The sequence below is a fragment of the Amblyraja radiata genome, chromosome 8, assembly GCF_010909765.2.
Source record: "Amblyraja radiata isolate CabotCenter1 chromosome 8, sAmbRad1.1.pri, whole genome shotgun sequence".
Lineage (NCBI taxonomy): Eukaryota > Metazoa > Chordata > Chondrichthyes > Rajiformes > Rajidae > Amblyraja > Amblyraja radiata.
The window spans coordinates 25,568,288-25,584,234 of record NC_045963.1 but is presented as its reverse complement, the minus strand read 5'-3'; the positions used below and the strand labels follow the sequence as shown (position 1 = coordinate 25,584,234).

General features: G+C 40.5%; 1 protein-coding gene across 1 annotated transcript in view; it reads left to right on the top strand.

Moving 5' to 3' along the window:
- Positions 1 to 15,947, top strand: part of slc30a6 (solute carrier family 30 member 6) — a 115,674-nt gene that overhangs the window by 19,635 nt on the left and 80,092 nt on the right. Inside the window, exons 3-4 of the mRNA XM_033025427.1 lie at positions 9,209 to 9,295; positions 10,377 to 10,461. Of these exons, the coding sequence (XP_032881318.1) occupies positions 9,209 to 9,295; positions 10,377 to 10,461 (172 nt within the window). The remainder of the gene's footprint in view (positions 1 to 9,208; positions 9,296 to 10,376; positions 10,462 to 15,947) is intronic.

Here is a 15,947-nt window from a genome sequence, read left to right as displayed (position 1 = left end):
TATGCCGCCTTCACCACCCTTTCTGCTTGTGTTGCCACGTTGAGGGTGCTATGGACTCTTACCCCAAGATCTCACTGAACATCAGTGTTTCTTAGGAGCCTTTTACTGTGCACTTAACTCTGACATTCAAACTCCCTAAGTGACCTTGCGCTAGTCCAGGTTAAAGGCTGCCACATCTCCGCCCATATATCCTGCAGTATCCTTTGACAACCTTCTTCACTGTCAACAACTATATCATTTTTTGTGTTGTCTGCCATCTATATTTTAAACTAAATCATTTGTGTAAATTACCAATAACCGGTCCCAGCACTTAATCCTGCTGAACACAACTGGTCACAGACCTCCCCTCTGAATAATATCCCACCTAAGCAAATTTTGAATCCAATCTACCAGGTCTTCATTAATTCCAAAGTGCTGCCATAACTCAGTGGTTTAGGGAGCATCTATGGAAGGAATGGATAAGTGACGCTGGAATTCAGAAGATCTTATAGAAACTTACAAAATTCTTAAGGGGTTGGACAGGCTAGATGCAGGAAGATTATTCCCGATGTTGGGGAAGTCCAGAACTAGGGGTCACAGTTTAAGGATAAGAGGGAAGTCTTTTAGGACCGAGATGAGAAAATCATTTTTTACACAGAGTGGTGAATCTGTGGAATTCTCTGCCACAGACGGTAGTTGAGGCCAGTTCATTGGCTATATTTAAGAGGGAGTTAGATGTGGCCCTTGTGGCTAAAGGGATCAGGGTGTATGGAGTGAAGGCAGGGATGGGATACTGAGTTGGATAATCAGCCATGATCATATTGAATGGCGGTGCAGGCTCGAAGGGCCGAATGGCCTACTCCTGCACCTATTTTCTATGTTTCTATGTGACGCTTTGTTTTTAGGACCCTTGAGTATGATATGTGATGGATATGTGATATTCAGCAGATATCACAATGGATATGTGATATGAAAATGTCACAAATTCATGCCTCCCACAGATGCTACCTGGCCCACTGAGTTACTCCAGCACTTTGCTTCACCCAAGATTCCAATATCTGCAGTTCCTTATCTCTTCATAAATCCCATTTGCCTTAATCTTTTTGATCAGTGTACCATTACCATGAGGCATGTAGTCAAATGCTTCACCAAAGGCCAAGTGGACAGCATCTACTGCCATACCCCCATCAAACATCTTTGTCAGCTCCTAAAACCCCATCAAGTTTGTAAAACATGACCTCTTCTGTATAAAACCATGCTGACTCTCCCTAATAAGTCCATACTTTTCCAATCGTGTCCCTATGAATCTTTGCCAATAATTTTTCTATCAACCCCGCTTCAGCAAAGGAACAACATTGGTTGTTCTCCAATCCTCTGGGACCTCGTCTTTGGTTAAAAATGAATTCTCAAAACTCTGTCAAGACCATAGCAATTTCCTCTCTTGCCTCAACTTGGCTAGGTCTCATAAGGCCTTGAGTATTAATCCACGTTAATGTTCTTCAAAAGATGCAACACCATCTCCTTCTTGATATGAACTAGCCCTAGAATATCAGCACATCTCTCATTGATCCCTAATGCTCCACGTTCTTCTTGATGAGTGGCAATGCAAGGTACTCATTTACTCCCTCACCCATTTCCTTTGGCTCCCGGCATAAGTTCTGTCCCTTGTCATCGAGTAATCCTACCCTCTCCCTAGCAACCCTCTAACTTTTAATGTATAAAATGCCTTGGGTTTCTATTTAATACCACCTGCCAAGGACATTTTCACAGCCTCTTTTAGCCCTGCTGATTCCCCGTTTAAGTTATTTTCTACTTGTATTCCTCAAGGGCCTTGTCCAACGTCAGCTTCCATTCCAATTTTTCTCCATGACTATTGTATCTGTTATGTAGCTGCCTTCTTCCACAGCAGTCTTTGTGATGTTATTATTTCTTTTGAAGTGTAGTTTTTCCCTTCACCATGGTTGATGGCGATCTCAACCATGTTCGCTGTTTCCACACATCTGCGTTCACTCCACTTCCCAACTAGAACAAGATTCCTCCAGTTCTCGCTTTTGGTCCTGCTGGCCTCCATATACAACAAATCATCCTCCATATTTTTCACCAACATACCAGACACTTCTTCCCCACTGAAGATAGACACAAAATGCTGAAATAACACAGCGGGTCAGGCAGCATCTCTGGAGAAAAGACATAGGAGACGTTCTAATCAACTTTTATTCACCAAATACTGTTAAATAAGAACACTCTTGCTGTTTCCACTTTTATAGTTCAGGGCAATGTGGATTTCAAGTTAGTATTTTCAAAATTACCCTACTCTAATGATTAGATAATCCAGTGATCGTATATTTACAATCCATGGACATCATTTTCCTATACATCCTATGGATTTATACCAGTTGCTATGCTTTTTAATTAAAAACAACATGTAAATAGGTCATTTAAAATATTTTTAAATCTTTGAACAGTGCAAAGATCTTTCTGTACTTGAAGGGTTATTAAGGGAAGAGCTTCTCGATGAGAAACAACGTGTAAACAATACTCCCAGATAATAGCAGTCAAAATAATGCATCGCCTGTTTGCTGTAAAACCCAATAATTAGTGTCAGCCACTACTCGAGTGAAAGGACATGTAAACTGACAAAAAAAATAGCTACTCTAATTGTAGCAAACTAAAATGTCACAGAAAAATCTCCATTACCGGTATTGAGTGCAAGGAATCTTGCTTGCACATGTTGGAGGATGGACCTCATAACTGTTTGACTTTAATGGATACAGTGTTCTGTTTTAGCAGGATAATGTTTCAGTTAATGACCATGATTTATCATGCCTTCTAGTAATCTGTCCGGTTGGTGTAGGTTTTCAGTGAACGAACACACAATTTGTAATCTGGGGAAACTGAATTCTGTTTTTAAAGTTGGCTTTCAAATGTTCCATATATAATATATCACCACATCATGATCAAATGGGGGATATTAGGCTTCAACTTATTAAGGTCTGATAATGCAGTACGAGTTCACTTGTAGGTTAGTTGAGACAAAAAAGAAGTTATTCTTTATTATAGATGGATTTTGGTCAGTTTTACCTGTTATGCTTATAAATGAATGGGAGAAGGAATGATGAGTAGTGATTGACCATTTGCTGACTTTCTTACTCCCATTTGACTTCCCAAAGTACATCACCTTGGACTTGTCGGGCCTCAATTCCCTCTGCCAATGTTCTGCCCACTTGGTATGAAAATTGGCCATTTGGTGTAGAGCAATGAAGGTTGTCTAAGGCTGCATACATCATTGGGCAGAACACTGACAGATGGAATTGAGTCCTGACAAGTCCAGGGTGATGTACTTTGGGAAGTCAAATGGGAGTAAGATTTCAGTAAATGGTCGATCACAATGAATATTGATGAACAGTGAGTCTTGGGGATTCAAGTCCACAGTTCCTTGAAAATGGCGATGCAGGTTCAAGAATTCAAAATTGTCATTAACTTTGTTACCACAGAAGGAATATTTTGATCAATATAAACTATGAAATCATTATTTTAAAATATTGTATCTAGAGTATGAAGCTAGTAAAGATATTATTTTAAAACTTAACATTATAACTATACAATATTTAAATCACCAAAATTCTGACTTTACAAAGTTATCCAATTGATTAAAATTCATTAAATTTAATATCAAGAATACATTAAAAATAAGGATACAGTGCCCTCCATAATGTTTGGGACGAAGACCCATCATTTATTTATTTGCCTCTGTACTCCACAATTTGAGATATGTAATTGAAAAAAATCACATGTGGTTAAAGTGCACATTGTAAGATTTTAATATAGGCCATTTTTATACATTTTGGTTTCACCATGTAGAAATTACAGCAGTGTTTATACATAGTCCCCCCATTTCAGGGCACCATAATATTTGGAACACAGCAATGTCATGTAAATGAAAGTAGTCATGTTTAATATTTTGTTGCATATCCTTTGCATGCAATGACTGCTTGAAGTCTGCGATTCATGGAAATCACCAGTTGCTGGGTGTCTTCTGTGGTGATGCTCTGCCAGGCCTGTATTGCAGCCATCTTTAGCTTATGCTTGTTTTGGGGGCTAGTCCCCTTCAGTTTTCTCTTCAGCATATAAAAGGCATGCTCAATTGGGTTCAGATCAGGTGATTGACTGGGCCACTCAAGAATTTACTTTTTTTTTTGCTTTGAAAAATTCCTTGTTTGCTTTAGCAGGATGTTTGGGATCATTGTCTTGCTGTAGAATGAACCGCCGGCCAATGATTTTGAGGCATTTGTTTGGTTGAGCAGATAGGATGTGTCGATACACTTCAGAATTCATTATGCTACTACCATCAGCAGTTGCATCATCATTGAAGATAAGTGAGCCAGTACCTTCAGCAGCTATACATGCCCAGGCCATAACACCCCCACCACCGTGTTTCACAGATGAGGTGGTATGCTTGGATCTTGAGCAGTTACTTCTCTTCTCCATACTTTGCTCTTGCCATCACTCTGATATGTTAATCTTCGTCTCATCTGTCCACAAGACCTTTTTCCAGAATTGTGGTTGCTCTTTTAAGTACTTTTTGGCAAACTAATTTGGCCATCCTATTTTTGCGGCTAACCAGTGGTTTGTACCTTGCAGTGCAGCCTCTGTATTTCTGTTCATGAAGTCTTCTGCGGACAGTGGTCATTGACAAATCCATACCTGACTCCTGAAGAGCGTTTCTGATCTGTAGGACAGGTGTTTGTTTTTTTTTCTTTATTATAGAGAGAATTCTTCTGCCATCAGCTGTGGAGGTCTTCCTTGACCTGCCAATCCCTTTGCGATTAGTAAGCTCACCAGTGTTCTCTTTCTTCTTAATGATAGGCCATTTTGCCCTTTGAGCCAGCACTTCCAAACAGTTTATTTTGGTAAGCCTAAGGTTTGGCTGATGTCTCTAACACAGTGCTCTTCAACCTTTTAATACCTAACGCCCACTTTTGTAACTTTCGTGAGGGTAAAGTTTCCGTACCGCCCATTAATATTTAAATTGAATTAAAAAAATTACATACCCAGCATAAAACAATAAAATTAATTGAAATTACCTTTAATTTAATGAGATCCTTGAGCCTGATGCTGAGAAACGAAATGTTGGATATCTTTATCGATTTTCGTAAGGAACAAGCGAAGGTCTCCTCTTTCAGTGATTTTCAGACAGTTTCTCTGTTTGGTGACAATACAGGGGGAGGGCAACCCCTACAAAACCAATCATCGATACCGGAGAGAAGATACATGGAGTGACAACACTTTTGCCCAATCATATAACAGTACCTGCAAATATCTTCATACATAGCAACAATGTAAACATATTTCAGTACATAGAGAAACATACCATTGAAGGCAACCAATCACGGGAGACGTTGGGGAGACACAGAAACAAAGTAGAAACATCTTAAGTCAATAAGAAACTTCCAGGTGCAGGCCACTCTTTTGAACCAATCACAAGCATGCATTAAGCATCAGTGTTCTGGAGCTCCTGCAAAAGCCCAGACTTTATGGCAACCAGTGGGTCACAGGTGCAGAAGCTTCCTGAAACTTCTGCAAAGTTCCAGACTTAGTGGAGCCAGGTCCAGCAGCTTGCAAAGTGATGTCATCAGCCCATTCTCACAAACACCCACTTGCCATTTCCCGTACCCAAATCCCTGCATATCTACACGTGCACTGGTGAACCAATGTCGTGGCGCGTTAAATGAAAAAGTTTTGGCACAATCTTGTTTTATGTATGTTCAATACCCGTATAAGCGAGTTTGGTATTCCGACTGCGTATGCCCAGGTCATAGGTCACAGATAAACATTGGATCAAACCGGGTCTCCTGCGCTGTAACCGCTGTTGAATTGCTACTGGACTTAGCGACACTAGTTCTCCCTTCTCCACTGGTCCATGCAGAAGGGCGGCCGAACGTGCCCGTCCCTGTCAGGTGGCGGTCCAGAACTTGCAGCCGGCGGGGGGGGGGGACTCTCTCCCGTTCCCCAGTCCCTGCCTCCTCTCTCCTGCCATCTATCCCGTTGACTGCCGCTCCTTAGCAATTCCCGTCGCTGCACCGACTGAGGCCGGAGCTCCCTCCCCCACAGTGAGTGGGTCCCTCGGCATCTTCACAGGTCACAGAGCGACCGCGGCAGGCTGGTGACCGTCCGCTGCACCTCTCGCCATTTCTACTGGCTGTTGTTTGGCCCCCTCGGCGCAGGAGCAGCGGCGGGGGAGGGCAGGAGCGATTCTCCACAGACCCGGAGCTCTGGCCTCAGTCGGTGCAGCAACGGGAGAGGGGCTTTTATTGGGCGGATGCCTGCAGGAGAGTTCCGCTGTCCTGTTGCTCCGGTGGCTGTCGGTTGGCTAACAGCCAGCGCGGAGAAGCAGCGCCGCTTCGCTGGGCCAACCGACAGCCCCAGAGCGGGCATGGGTCTCCAGCGCCGCCGATCCGCCGCTGGCCTGTCCTCCACCAGAGGTGTCGGGCCAGCTTGCAGCCGGCACAGAGGGGGCTCCGGCCTCCGGGGGGTTTGGTGGTGGTTAAACATTACAATATTTTACATAGCTAAAAATTAATGCAGCATAAAAGTATAAAATACATAATTCAAATACTTCTCTCTAAAATGATAGAATCTTTTTCTTTTCACATACATTCACAGTTTTGAGTCTGTATATTTTGGATGTTTTTAATACAACATGTTATCATTCTGCTGCCCACCTGAAAGCTTAAATCGCCCACTAGTGGGCGGTACTGCCCAGGTTGAAGAGCACTGCTCTAACAGTTTTATTCTTGTTTCTCAGTCTCATAATGGCTTCTTTGACTTTCATTGGCACAACTTTGGTCATCATGTTGATAAACAGCAATAAAAGTTTCCAAAGTTGATGGAAAGACTAAGTGCTGAGAGCTCTTTTATACCTGCATTAAGGAGGCAATTAAACACACCTGAGCAATTACAAGCACCTGTGAAGCCATGTGTCCCAAACATTATGGTGCCCTGAGATGGGGGGGATAAAAGTCAGTCATAGTCAATTTTATTCGTCACATGCACATCACATGCAGTGAAATGAATTTTCCAGCAGCGATACACTTAAAAAGACGCACAATACACAATAAAAATTTAACACAAACATCCACCACAGCATTCTTCACCGTGGTGGAAGGCAACAAAGTTCAGCCAGTCCTCCTTTGTTCACCCGTGGTCGGGGCCATGGACCCTCTGTAGTCGTCGCTACAGACGGCCCGATGTACAGGCGGTGGAACACACTCCGCGGCTTGGAGGTCCCGAATCGGCACTTACCTACGGCTTCAGGATGTTATAGGCCGCAAGCCGGTGGTCGGAGCTCTTCTCCGACGATCCCCAGCGACGGATCCCAGGCTCCGGGTGGTAAGTCCAAGCCCTGCCCGCGGCTAGAAGCTCTCTAGACCGTAGCTTCACGATGTTATAAGCCGGCGGTCGGAGCTCTTCACCGGCGATCGCCGGCGCGGGATCCCAGGCTCCGGTTGATAAGTCCACTCCACGGCCGCTGTTAGAAGCTCCGTGGACCACAGTCTCCACTGTGCCAAAGTCACCAGGCCAGCGATCGGAGCACTCCTCTCTGGCGACCCCCCGGCAAGGGTTCGTTCGCTTCGGCATGGAAAGTCCACACTGCGCCCGCTGCCAATGATCCGGACCCGCCTCCGGGAAAGGCCACTCCAAACCATGGTGTTAGGCCGCGAGGGAGGCGACATGAAAAATGTCGCCTCTCCGTGGAGGAGGCGACCAAAAACGTTTTTTTCCTTTCCCCTCCCCACCCCCAACCCCCACATAAGACATACCGAGAGACACCCAAACTAACACTAGACACGGCAAAAAAAAAAGTAGAAATAACGAACACGCTGCTGGCAGGGCAGCCGTCTCGCAGCTCCCCCACCGACCTGCTATAATGTATAAACACAGCTGTAATTTCTACATGGTGAAACCAAAATGTATAAAAATACCCTTTAATAAAATCTGACAATGTGCACTTTAACCCATGTGATTTTTATCTATTACAAATCTCAAATTGTGGATTACAGAAGCAAATAAATAAATAATGGGTCTTTGTCCCAAACATTATGCAATGAGTAGAAATCAGTGGAAATTGTGTAATCATTATTTTAATCTAACAGCTCCAGGCATAAAGATTTTAAAACCATAATTTTTTTTTAAAATTCGGTCTGCATTTGATTTCAAATAACCTGATCTTATGGATTGGTTCTCCTGGTTATTTTTCACTTCAACTACACTGAAAGAAAACCAAATAGAAAAAAAAAGATATTTAAAAAAAAATTAGCTGCCTAAGGAATTAATTTCTCTGGATTGCTTTTTCTTCCATGCCATATTAGTTTAAGATGATATAGTTATTCCTTTTTTCATGTACGGAATTGTTAGATTGGTTCTTTATGAGTAAATAATGCTAGTTAGAGCTCCCTAGTGATGAGATCTTTCACTAAAGTTAATGACCATTTAACACAGCTGAAAATGTAGAACCGCAGTATAATATCAGCCTAGATTGTAGGGTGCAATGCATTGTTTTCTTTTTTTAAGGAAATTATGAATGAAAAATAATTATGCAGCATGGAAACAGGCCATGCAGCCTATCACGTCCAGCACTGGTGGAAACCCACCTGCATTAATCCTATTTTGCAGCGTGACCTGTAGTCCTCTATGCCGAGGCAATTTAAGTGCTCATCCTGACTCTTTCTAAACACTGTCAGTGACTCTGCAGCCAGCACTCCCTCTGACAGTGCATTCCAGATACGTGCATACTCTGGGTGGTGTATATATGGAGCAAGCTACCAGAAAGGGTAGTTGAGGCAGGTATTATAACAACATTTGGACAAGTTAATGGATAGGAAAGGTTTAGAGAATATGGGCCAAACTCAGGCAGGTAGTCGGGCTGGCCGGCATGGGAAAGTTCAGCTGAAGGGTCTGTTTTAATGCTGTATGGCTCATGACGGTTGTCAGGGGTTATGAGGAGAAGGCTGGAGAATGGGGTTGAGAAGGAAAGATAGATCAGCCAGATTGAATGGTAAAGTAGACTTGTTGGGCCGAATGGCCTAATTCTGCTCCTATAACATTTGAACATAAAAAAGATAGTCCTCAAATCTCTTCCCTCTTACACTAAATCTATATCCTACGTGAAGCATTTAAATACCATATGTTTAATGTTAACTTCTATCTTCCTATAATTTCTCTTTTCCAGGGAACTATTCATCCATTCCGCAAAACTCACCGGTCATTAGGTGGAAGATTTACTCAGGAGTTTCTGCTGGTTGCAGCTGACAGGAGGGTAAGTACACCCAGAGTCTTTGCATCATCGGCAAATTAGGTTTAGATTTATTATTGTCACATGCACCGAGGTACAGTGAAAAGCTTTCTTTTGCGTGCTATCCAAACTGATCAATATACCATACACAAATACAATCAGTTAAAACTCAAGTAAAATAGATAGAGCAAAGAGTAAAATACCAAGTACAGAATATCGTTCTCAGCAGTGAAGCACACCAGTTCCTTAGACTAAGTCCAATGTCTTCAATGAGGTTCAAGTTCAAGTTACATTTTACAGGTAGAAGTTAAATGGACAGTACCCACCTTATGAAAGGACCATTCAGAAGCCTGATAACAGGGGGAAACTGTTCCTATGTCCGGCGGCGCATGCCCGCCTCTACCATAAGGGAGCACAGAAAAGAAGGAATGAACAGAGTGGGACAAAAATTACACTACCAGGCGCCAACCATTGAGAACCTGGGCTCTGTGACAGGGACCTCGGTGAAATTAAAATTGCACGTTATTAGCTGCGTTCATTTGGACATGCTGACCTCTTATTTGCTATAGAAATTGTAGAATTGTTGTTGTGTATATATATCAAGAATCAATCGATCTCTGCCTTAAAAATGTCCAATGATGGCCTCCTCAGCAATCTGTGGCAATGAATTCCATAGATTCACCACCCTCTGGTTAAGGTAATTCCTCCTCATCATATTCTAAATGTCTGTCCTTTTATTCCGAGGCTATGCCCACCGAGTGTTCTTATTCTAAATGTCTGTCCTTTTATTCCGAGGCTATGTCCTCTGGTAGTAGACTTTCCCATGAGTGGAAACATCCTGCCCACATCCAATCCATATAGGCCTTTCATAAGGACTTTGTAGATATTTCTGATGTAACATTAAAGCTTCATTGGAAGAATAATTTACCTGATATAACACACTTTTCTCATACTGTTTGAATGGCATGTGAAATCTTTGACTGTTTCCCTCCTTATTGATATTAGATTGCACATGTAGAATTACCTCTGTCATTAAAAATGACCCCCAAAGTAAAATTAATGCTGAAGTTACATTGCTGTCAATACAATCTTTTTTACTTCACAGTCCTGGAAAATCTTGCTGTTTGGATTATTGAACTTGATTTGCACTGGCCTTTTGCTGATGTGGTGCAGTTCCACAAATAGTATGGGTAAGTACAAACTTCCTTCTTTATTGATTTTTACACTTGATTTGGAAAACCAAATGTTAATGTGTGACCTCGTCCAATTGATCAGTCTCCAGGTTGATTTGTTAACTCGTGTTAAAAAGAGTCTTTCATTGTAGCCACTGAGCCACATAACGTGAGAAAGCTGTTTTTTTTGTTTTTGTTGCTTCCTCCACTGGCATGGTGAGACTAGCCTTCTCATAACCCATTGCTGTTTTTATAACAGCTGAAAGCAGATGAAGAAATTAATACAGATTTTTTTTTTGGTCTTAAAATCTTTCATTTTTGCACCCAAGATCATTCTCGTGTCTTTGTGAGGGGGAGGGGGGTGTGGGGGTGGTTGCGAAACCACACAGCTTTTGTGACCATCTTCAGATTTGTAAGATATGGCTTTACATTGCAATGCTGGTTGAAGTTTAAAATCTTGCCAAAGAGATCTAGGAGGTGCAAATGTGAAACAATCGTAATTGAAGTGTACCCAGCTATGCTTGTTCAAAGGCTTCAATGTTGTCATAGGATTTTCACATTAAGCAAGAAATTATTCTGGCCTTTTAACTAGAAATTGTGTTTGTGTTGTACACATCTTTTTCACTATGACACTTTTATTAGTTCCTTACTTTTTTATGGTAATCCAAACTCCATTCAACACTGAGCAAACAAAGTGCTTTGAAGGGTCAGGCAACATTTGGAGAACATAGATGGGTGACGTTTCAGGTTGAATGTCCAGAATGTTCCTGACCCAAAATGTCACCCACCCATATCTTCCAGACGGACAGGTTTGGAAACCTGTCTTTGGAAAGTGGGAGGAAACCGGAGTATCCAGAGGAAACAGAAGCAGTCACAGGAAAAACTTACAAAGTCCACACAGACAGCACCCAAAGTCAGGATCGAACCAGCTTCTCTGAAGCTGTGAGGCAGCAGCTCTACAGCTGTTGCCTTTGTGCCACTCTCTGGGCTATATAAATGTTACATGAAGTAGAAACTTCTCAAGGAAAAAAATTACAGCAATATTTGACAAGGAAGGAGTTAATGAAGGTATTGTCCATTTTAAAAAAAATACTGAAGTATGGAACTATGAGATGATGAATGTGACTTATGAAGTAGATAGTGATTGAATGATTATTTTTTTTAATTGGCTGTTTTATTTTCTGCCTGTATGAATGAGGAAAACCAAAACCACTCCAATAAACAAGTAGATGAGCTGTTGTTATACAATTATGTTAGTGGAAGATGCATTAAAAATATGAAATGAAAACTCTAGGGATAAAAACATTAAGTACTGAACTCCCCGTAGACGTTGCAGGTGTGCGAGACATAATGAGATTTCACCTAATAATCCTTTAAAGGTGTTTTTAAAAATAACTTAAATGGCAAGTGAAAAAACACAAATACTACATACATTGATGTGCCTAATTTATACAATATTTATCTCTGGATATACTATGTTAGTATAATTAGAGACCTTTTTCGAAGTCCTGCAAAAATGTTTGCTTAAAAAATGGGTCTTCGCATTACCTCGTTTAATTGAATTTATGGTATAAATAGCTAAAATATGAGCATATTTTCAATTTCAGCAATGTTTATTACTGGGTTGAAAAGAGTCCCTAAATTAAAATGTTTTGAGGTACTGAAATTATCAGATTTCATATTCATAATTAATTTGACTAGTAGGTTGGTTTCTAGCTTGCTTTCAGACAAGCAGTATAAGTGGAGAAGGAAATTTATAAGGGGTGTACATTTAAAAATGTTGTCCTTTTAGCATGGACTCTGTAAGATGTTCCATTGAAATTAGTGGTCTACTGAAACGTATGGACTTGCATAGAATCAGCAGTACCTTTAACAAAACAATCAAATTCTTACTCGCTGCAGCTTTACAGGCCCTTTAATGCAGTAATGTTTTACGTTAATGATGGATGTTTATTCTGTTTATATTCTAATGGAAAGCTGCTAGTTTAAAAAGGAAAGATGGTGCTCTTTTTAGAAACACTTCAACTACTGCAGGATCAACAAATGTACCTACTTCAGACAAAAGTAATACGTTTAATTAGGTAATTAACTAAACACAGTGTGAATGATGATTAGGTGTTCCATGAACAAAACAAATGATTGATTTGGCATGGCTTCATACTGTTGGCATACAAAGGATAGTCCTAAGAGGCATCATTCTAACTTCACACAATTTCAGATTAGAGGTTGTTTTCTACTGCCACAATATCTACAAATTACTAAACCCCACTTCTCATTGCTGAGTGTAATTGGGGTGCAGGAAGGCATGTAATTATTGCACATTCCAACTTGGGAGAAAAACAGCATTTCCATGCTCTTGTTAGTTAGTGAATGGACATTTATTGACAATGTTTTTAAATGAAAGTCTTCAAACCAATTGTTCTCGGGCAACTGAAAGCTCATACCTTGACTGGTCAATTACTGAAAGACCAAATTATGACAATTCCTTGGGTTACCATTGGGAGATAGGGTGATGGGAAAAGGAAATTAGAACTCTACCTTATGGCTTACTGATAGAAATTTGGAGATAAGTGAACATGTACATTTAGGTTTGTGATATCTCAAGTTCTTGTTGATAATTACCCAGTTGCTTGTGATCACTAATGGAGTCTGGAAGAGTAGATCCTTCATTGGAGTCTGAGATCTTCTTATTTGCACCCACCTGTGTCCAGATTATCTTGCCCGTCGGCCGGCCCAATTTGAACAAGCAGTGGATGGTTTGTGAATTGTATCTGAAACCTGTGGTTCTGTGACCTAAGCTGATTGATATGCACCAATGCCCTTTGGCACTCTTGGATCTGTAGACCTATCACTCGCACCAAGGCACTTGGATATGTGATATATAAAGTGCGGTGTGGCTTCAGGGAAAGTAATTATATACTTTTTTGGATTGAATTAATGGTTCCAGGGGTGATATTTTACTATAAGTTTAGATTGGGGAAGCTGGTATTCTATTTGGAGCAAAAAGAAAATTAAGGATAGATTTGATAGATGCACGACATTGAGACTAGTTTAGTGATACAGCGTGAAAACAGGCTCTTCGGCCAACTCGGTCCATATCAACCAACGATCACCCAGAAACTAATTCTACTTTATTCCAGTATCATATCCTACACACATGGGGCTATTTAGAGAAGCCAATTGACCTACAATTCTGCACGTCATTGGAATGTGGGAGAAAGCCCAAGCACCTACGCAGTTCACGGGGAGAACGTACTCTGCAGACTGTCTCTACAGACAGCACTCGTAGTCAGGATCCTACCCGGGTCTCTGGCACTGTAAGACAGTAGCTCTACTGCTACGCCACCGTGCTGCCCTCCGGAGATGCTACCTGACCTGCTGAGTTACTGCAGCTCTTTATGTCATATTTTGATAAACCAGCAACTGCAGTTCCTTGTATCTCCAAAGTTATTTGAGAGTTTGCTTATAGTGTAAAATGTCTGCTGAAATTGAAATAAATGCTATCAATGGAACATAGTAAGCAAAATTGGCTGTGCTGTCAGCAGAGAAGATTGGTGGGGAATGTGATCCTTGCTCTTGGAATACAGTTCAGCATGAATAACTGCCTTGTTATCTAACCTCAGCTGTGATAGTAAGATTCGGGATAGTAATACCAATTAACAAGCCTTGGAAAACTTTTTTTAAGGCCTGAGACCTTTACCCATATTTGATCTACTTTTAAGAATTTATTTCTTCAAGTTGCTTTCAACTTAATATGTAATTTTGCCATGAAATAGTTCGACCGGCTGTGCTGTACAATGTATTTTGTTTCCATTTATTTTTAGGAAATATTTTTTGACATAGTAAAGGTGACAACTCATTAGGATTTAAATTCATGTGGTGAAAATGGCTATTATACCTAGAGATACTTATAACAAAAAATATATCAATGTTGTATGGGGCCAATTATAATCACATCAACCAAAACATAAGAAATGATATAGAAAGATGGTCCACCTACCCAATGGATTTTCGTAGTAAGATAAATGTGGTGAAAATGAATATTTTGCCAAGGCTATTGTATGTTTCAATCTCTGCCAATAGAGATACCATTAAAACAATTTACGGAATGGCATAAATTAATACCTAGATTTATTTGGGGAGGAAAGAAGGCCAGAAATCGATACACTACACTCCAGTTGCCAAAGGACAAAGGTAGAATGGCACTTCCAAATTTTAGGATATATTTCTATGCAGCCCAACTTCGACCACTAATTAATTGGTGTGAGGACAGCTATATAGCTAGGTGGAAAGAGATTGAGACATATATCCCTGACTTCCACATCCAAACACTCTTGGGAGGAAAAGCGCTTCCTGGACATATCAGGAGTACAATCGATCCAATAACGATATTTACTTTAAAAACCTGATTCACTCTTACCAGACAACTTAAACTGAATAAACGACAAAAAGTAAAAATGGATAGCTTTGGATAATGAATTTAAACCAGGGATGTATGACTCAACATTTAAAGAGTGAATGAAGAAAGGAATTACTGCATTTTGTACTGTTACTGAAAATGGAGGCCTATGAAGTTTCCAAGATTTGAAGGATAGATTGCACTTGGTAACCAAGACTTGTTTAGATACCTCCAACTGAGAGATTATTACAGTAAAAAAGTTAAAAGGGAGGCACTAGAAGAAAAGAATCCAGTGATAGTTAATGCGTATCATCAAAAAACATTAAGGATTATTTCTAAACGTTATCATAGTTTAATGGAATGTCAAGCTAAAACTACATTTTATGTAAAATTTAAGCGGGAAAAGGAATTGAACATCACAATCTCAGAGGAAGAATTGCATCACATGTGTGTAACACTACAGACATCCACTAATTCATAAAAATGGAGAGAATTTAATTGGAAAATTTTGATTTGTTTCTTTATTACGCCTAACATAAAAAGCAAGTGAATTCCAAGGCAGCAAACATGCTGGAGGCAATGTAGCCAAACAGACGCAAATCATGCACATATCTTCTGGAGTTGCCCAAAAATAGAACCATTTTGGGACAGTGAATTCAGAATTAAAGGAGGTATTAGGATATATAGTCTCCAAGAAGTGTTCCATTTTATACCTGGATAACATAAATACAGTGGTGCTGAAGGAAGATCATTACTTGGTTAAAATCCTACTCACAGCTGGCAGAAAGGCCATTACAAGAAACTGGCTTGCAACGGACACACCCAGACTTAGACAATGGTTAGACATAGTACAGGAAATATTTGTCATGGAGAAAATGACATGTTCTCTAAGAGTGAAAGAAGACGAGTTTAACAGAAAATGGGAAAAATGGATTAGAAATAAAGACATCATCACTATAATTTTATTGACAATAATGTAAGTTATTGGAAAATGTTTTAATAAGAAAATAGTTCTGTATACTGCATCATTAATTGTAAACTGAACTGTTTACGTTGCTGCACTGTTGTACGTTTCACTGCATTGTTGTATGTTTCGTTGTTATAT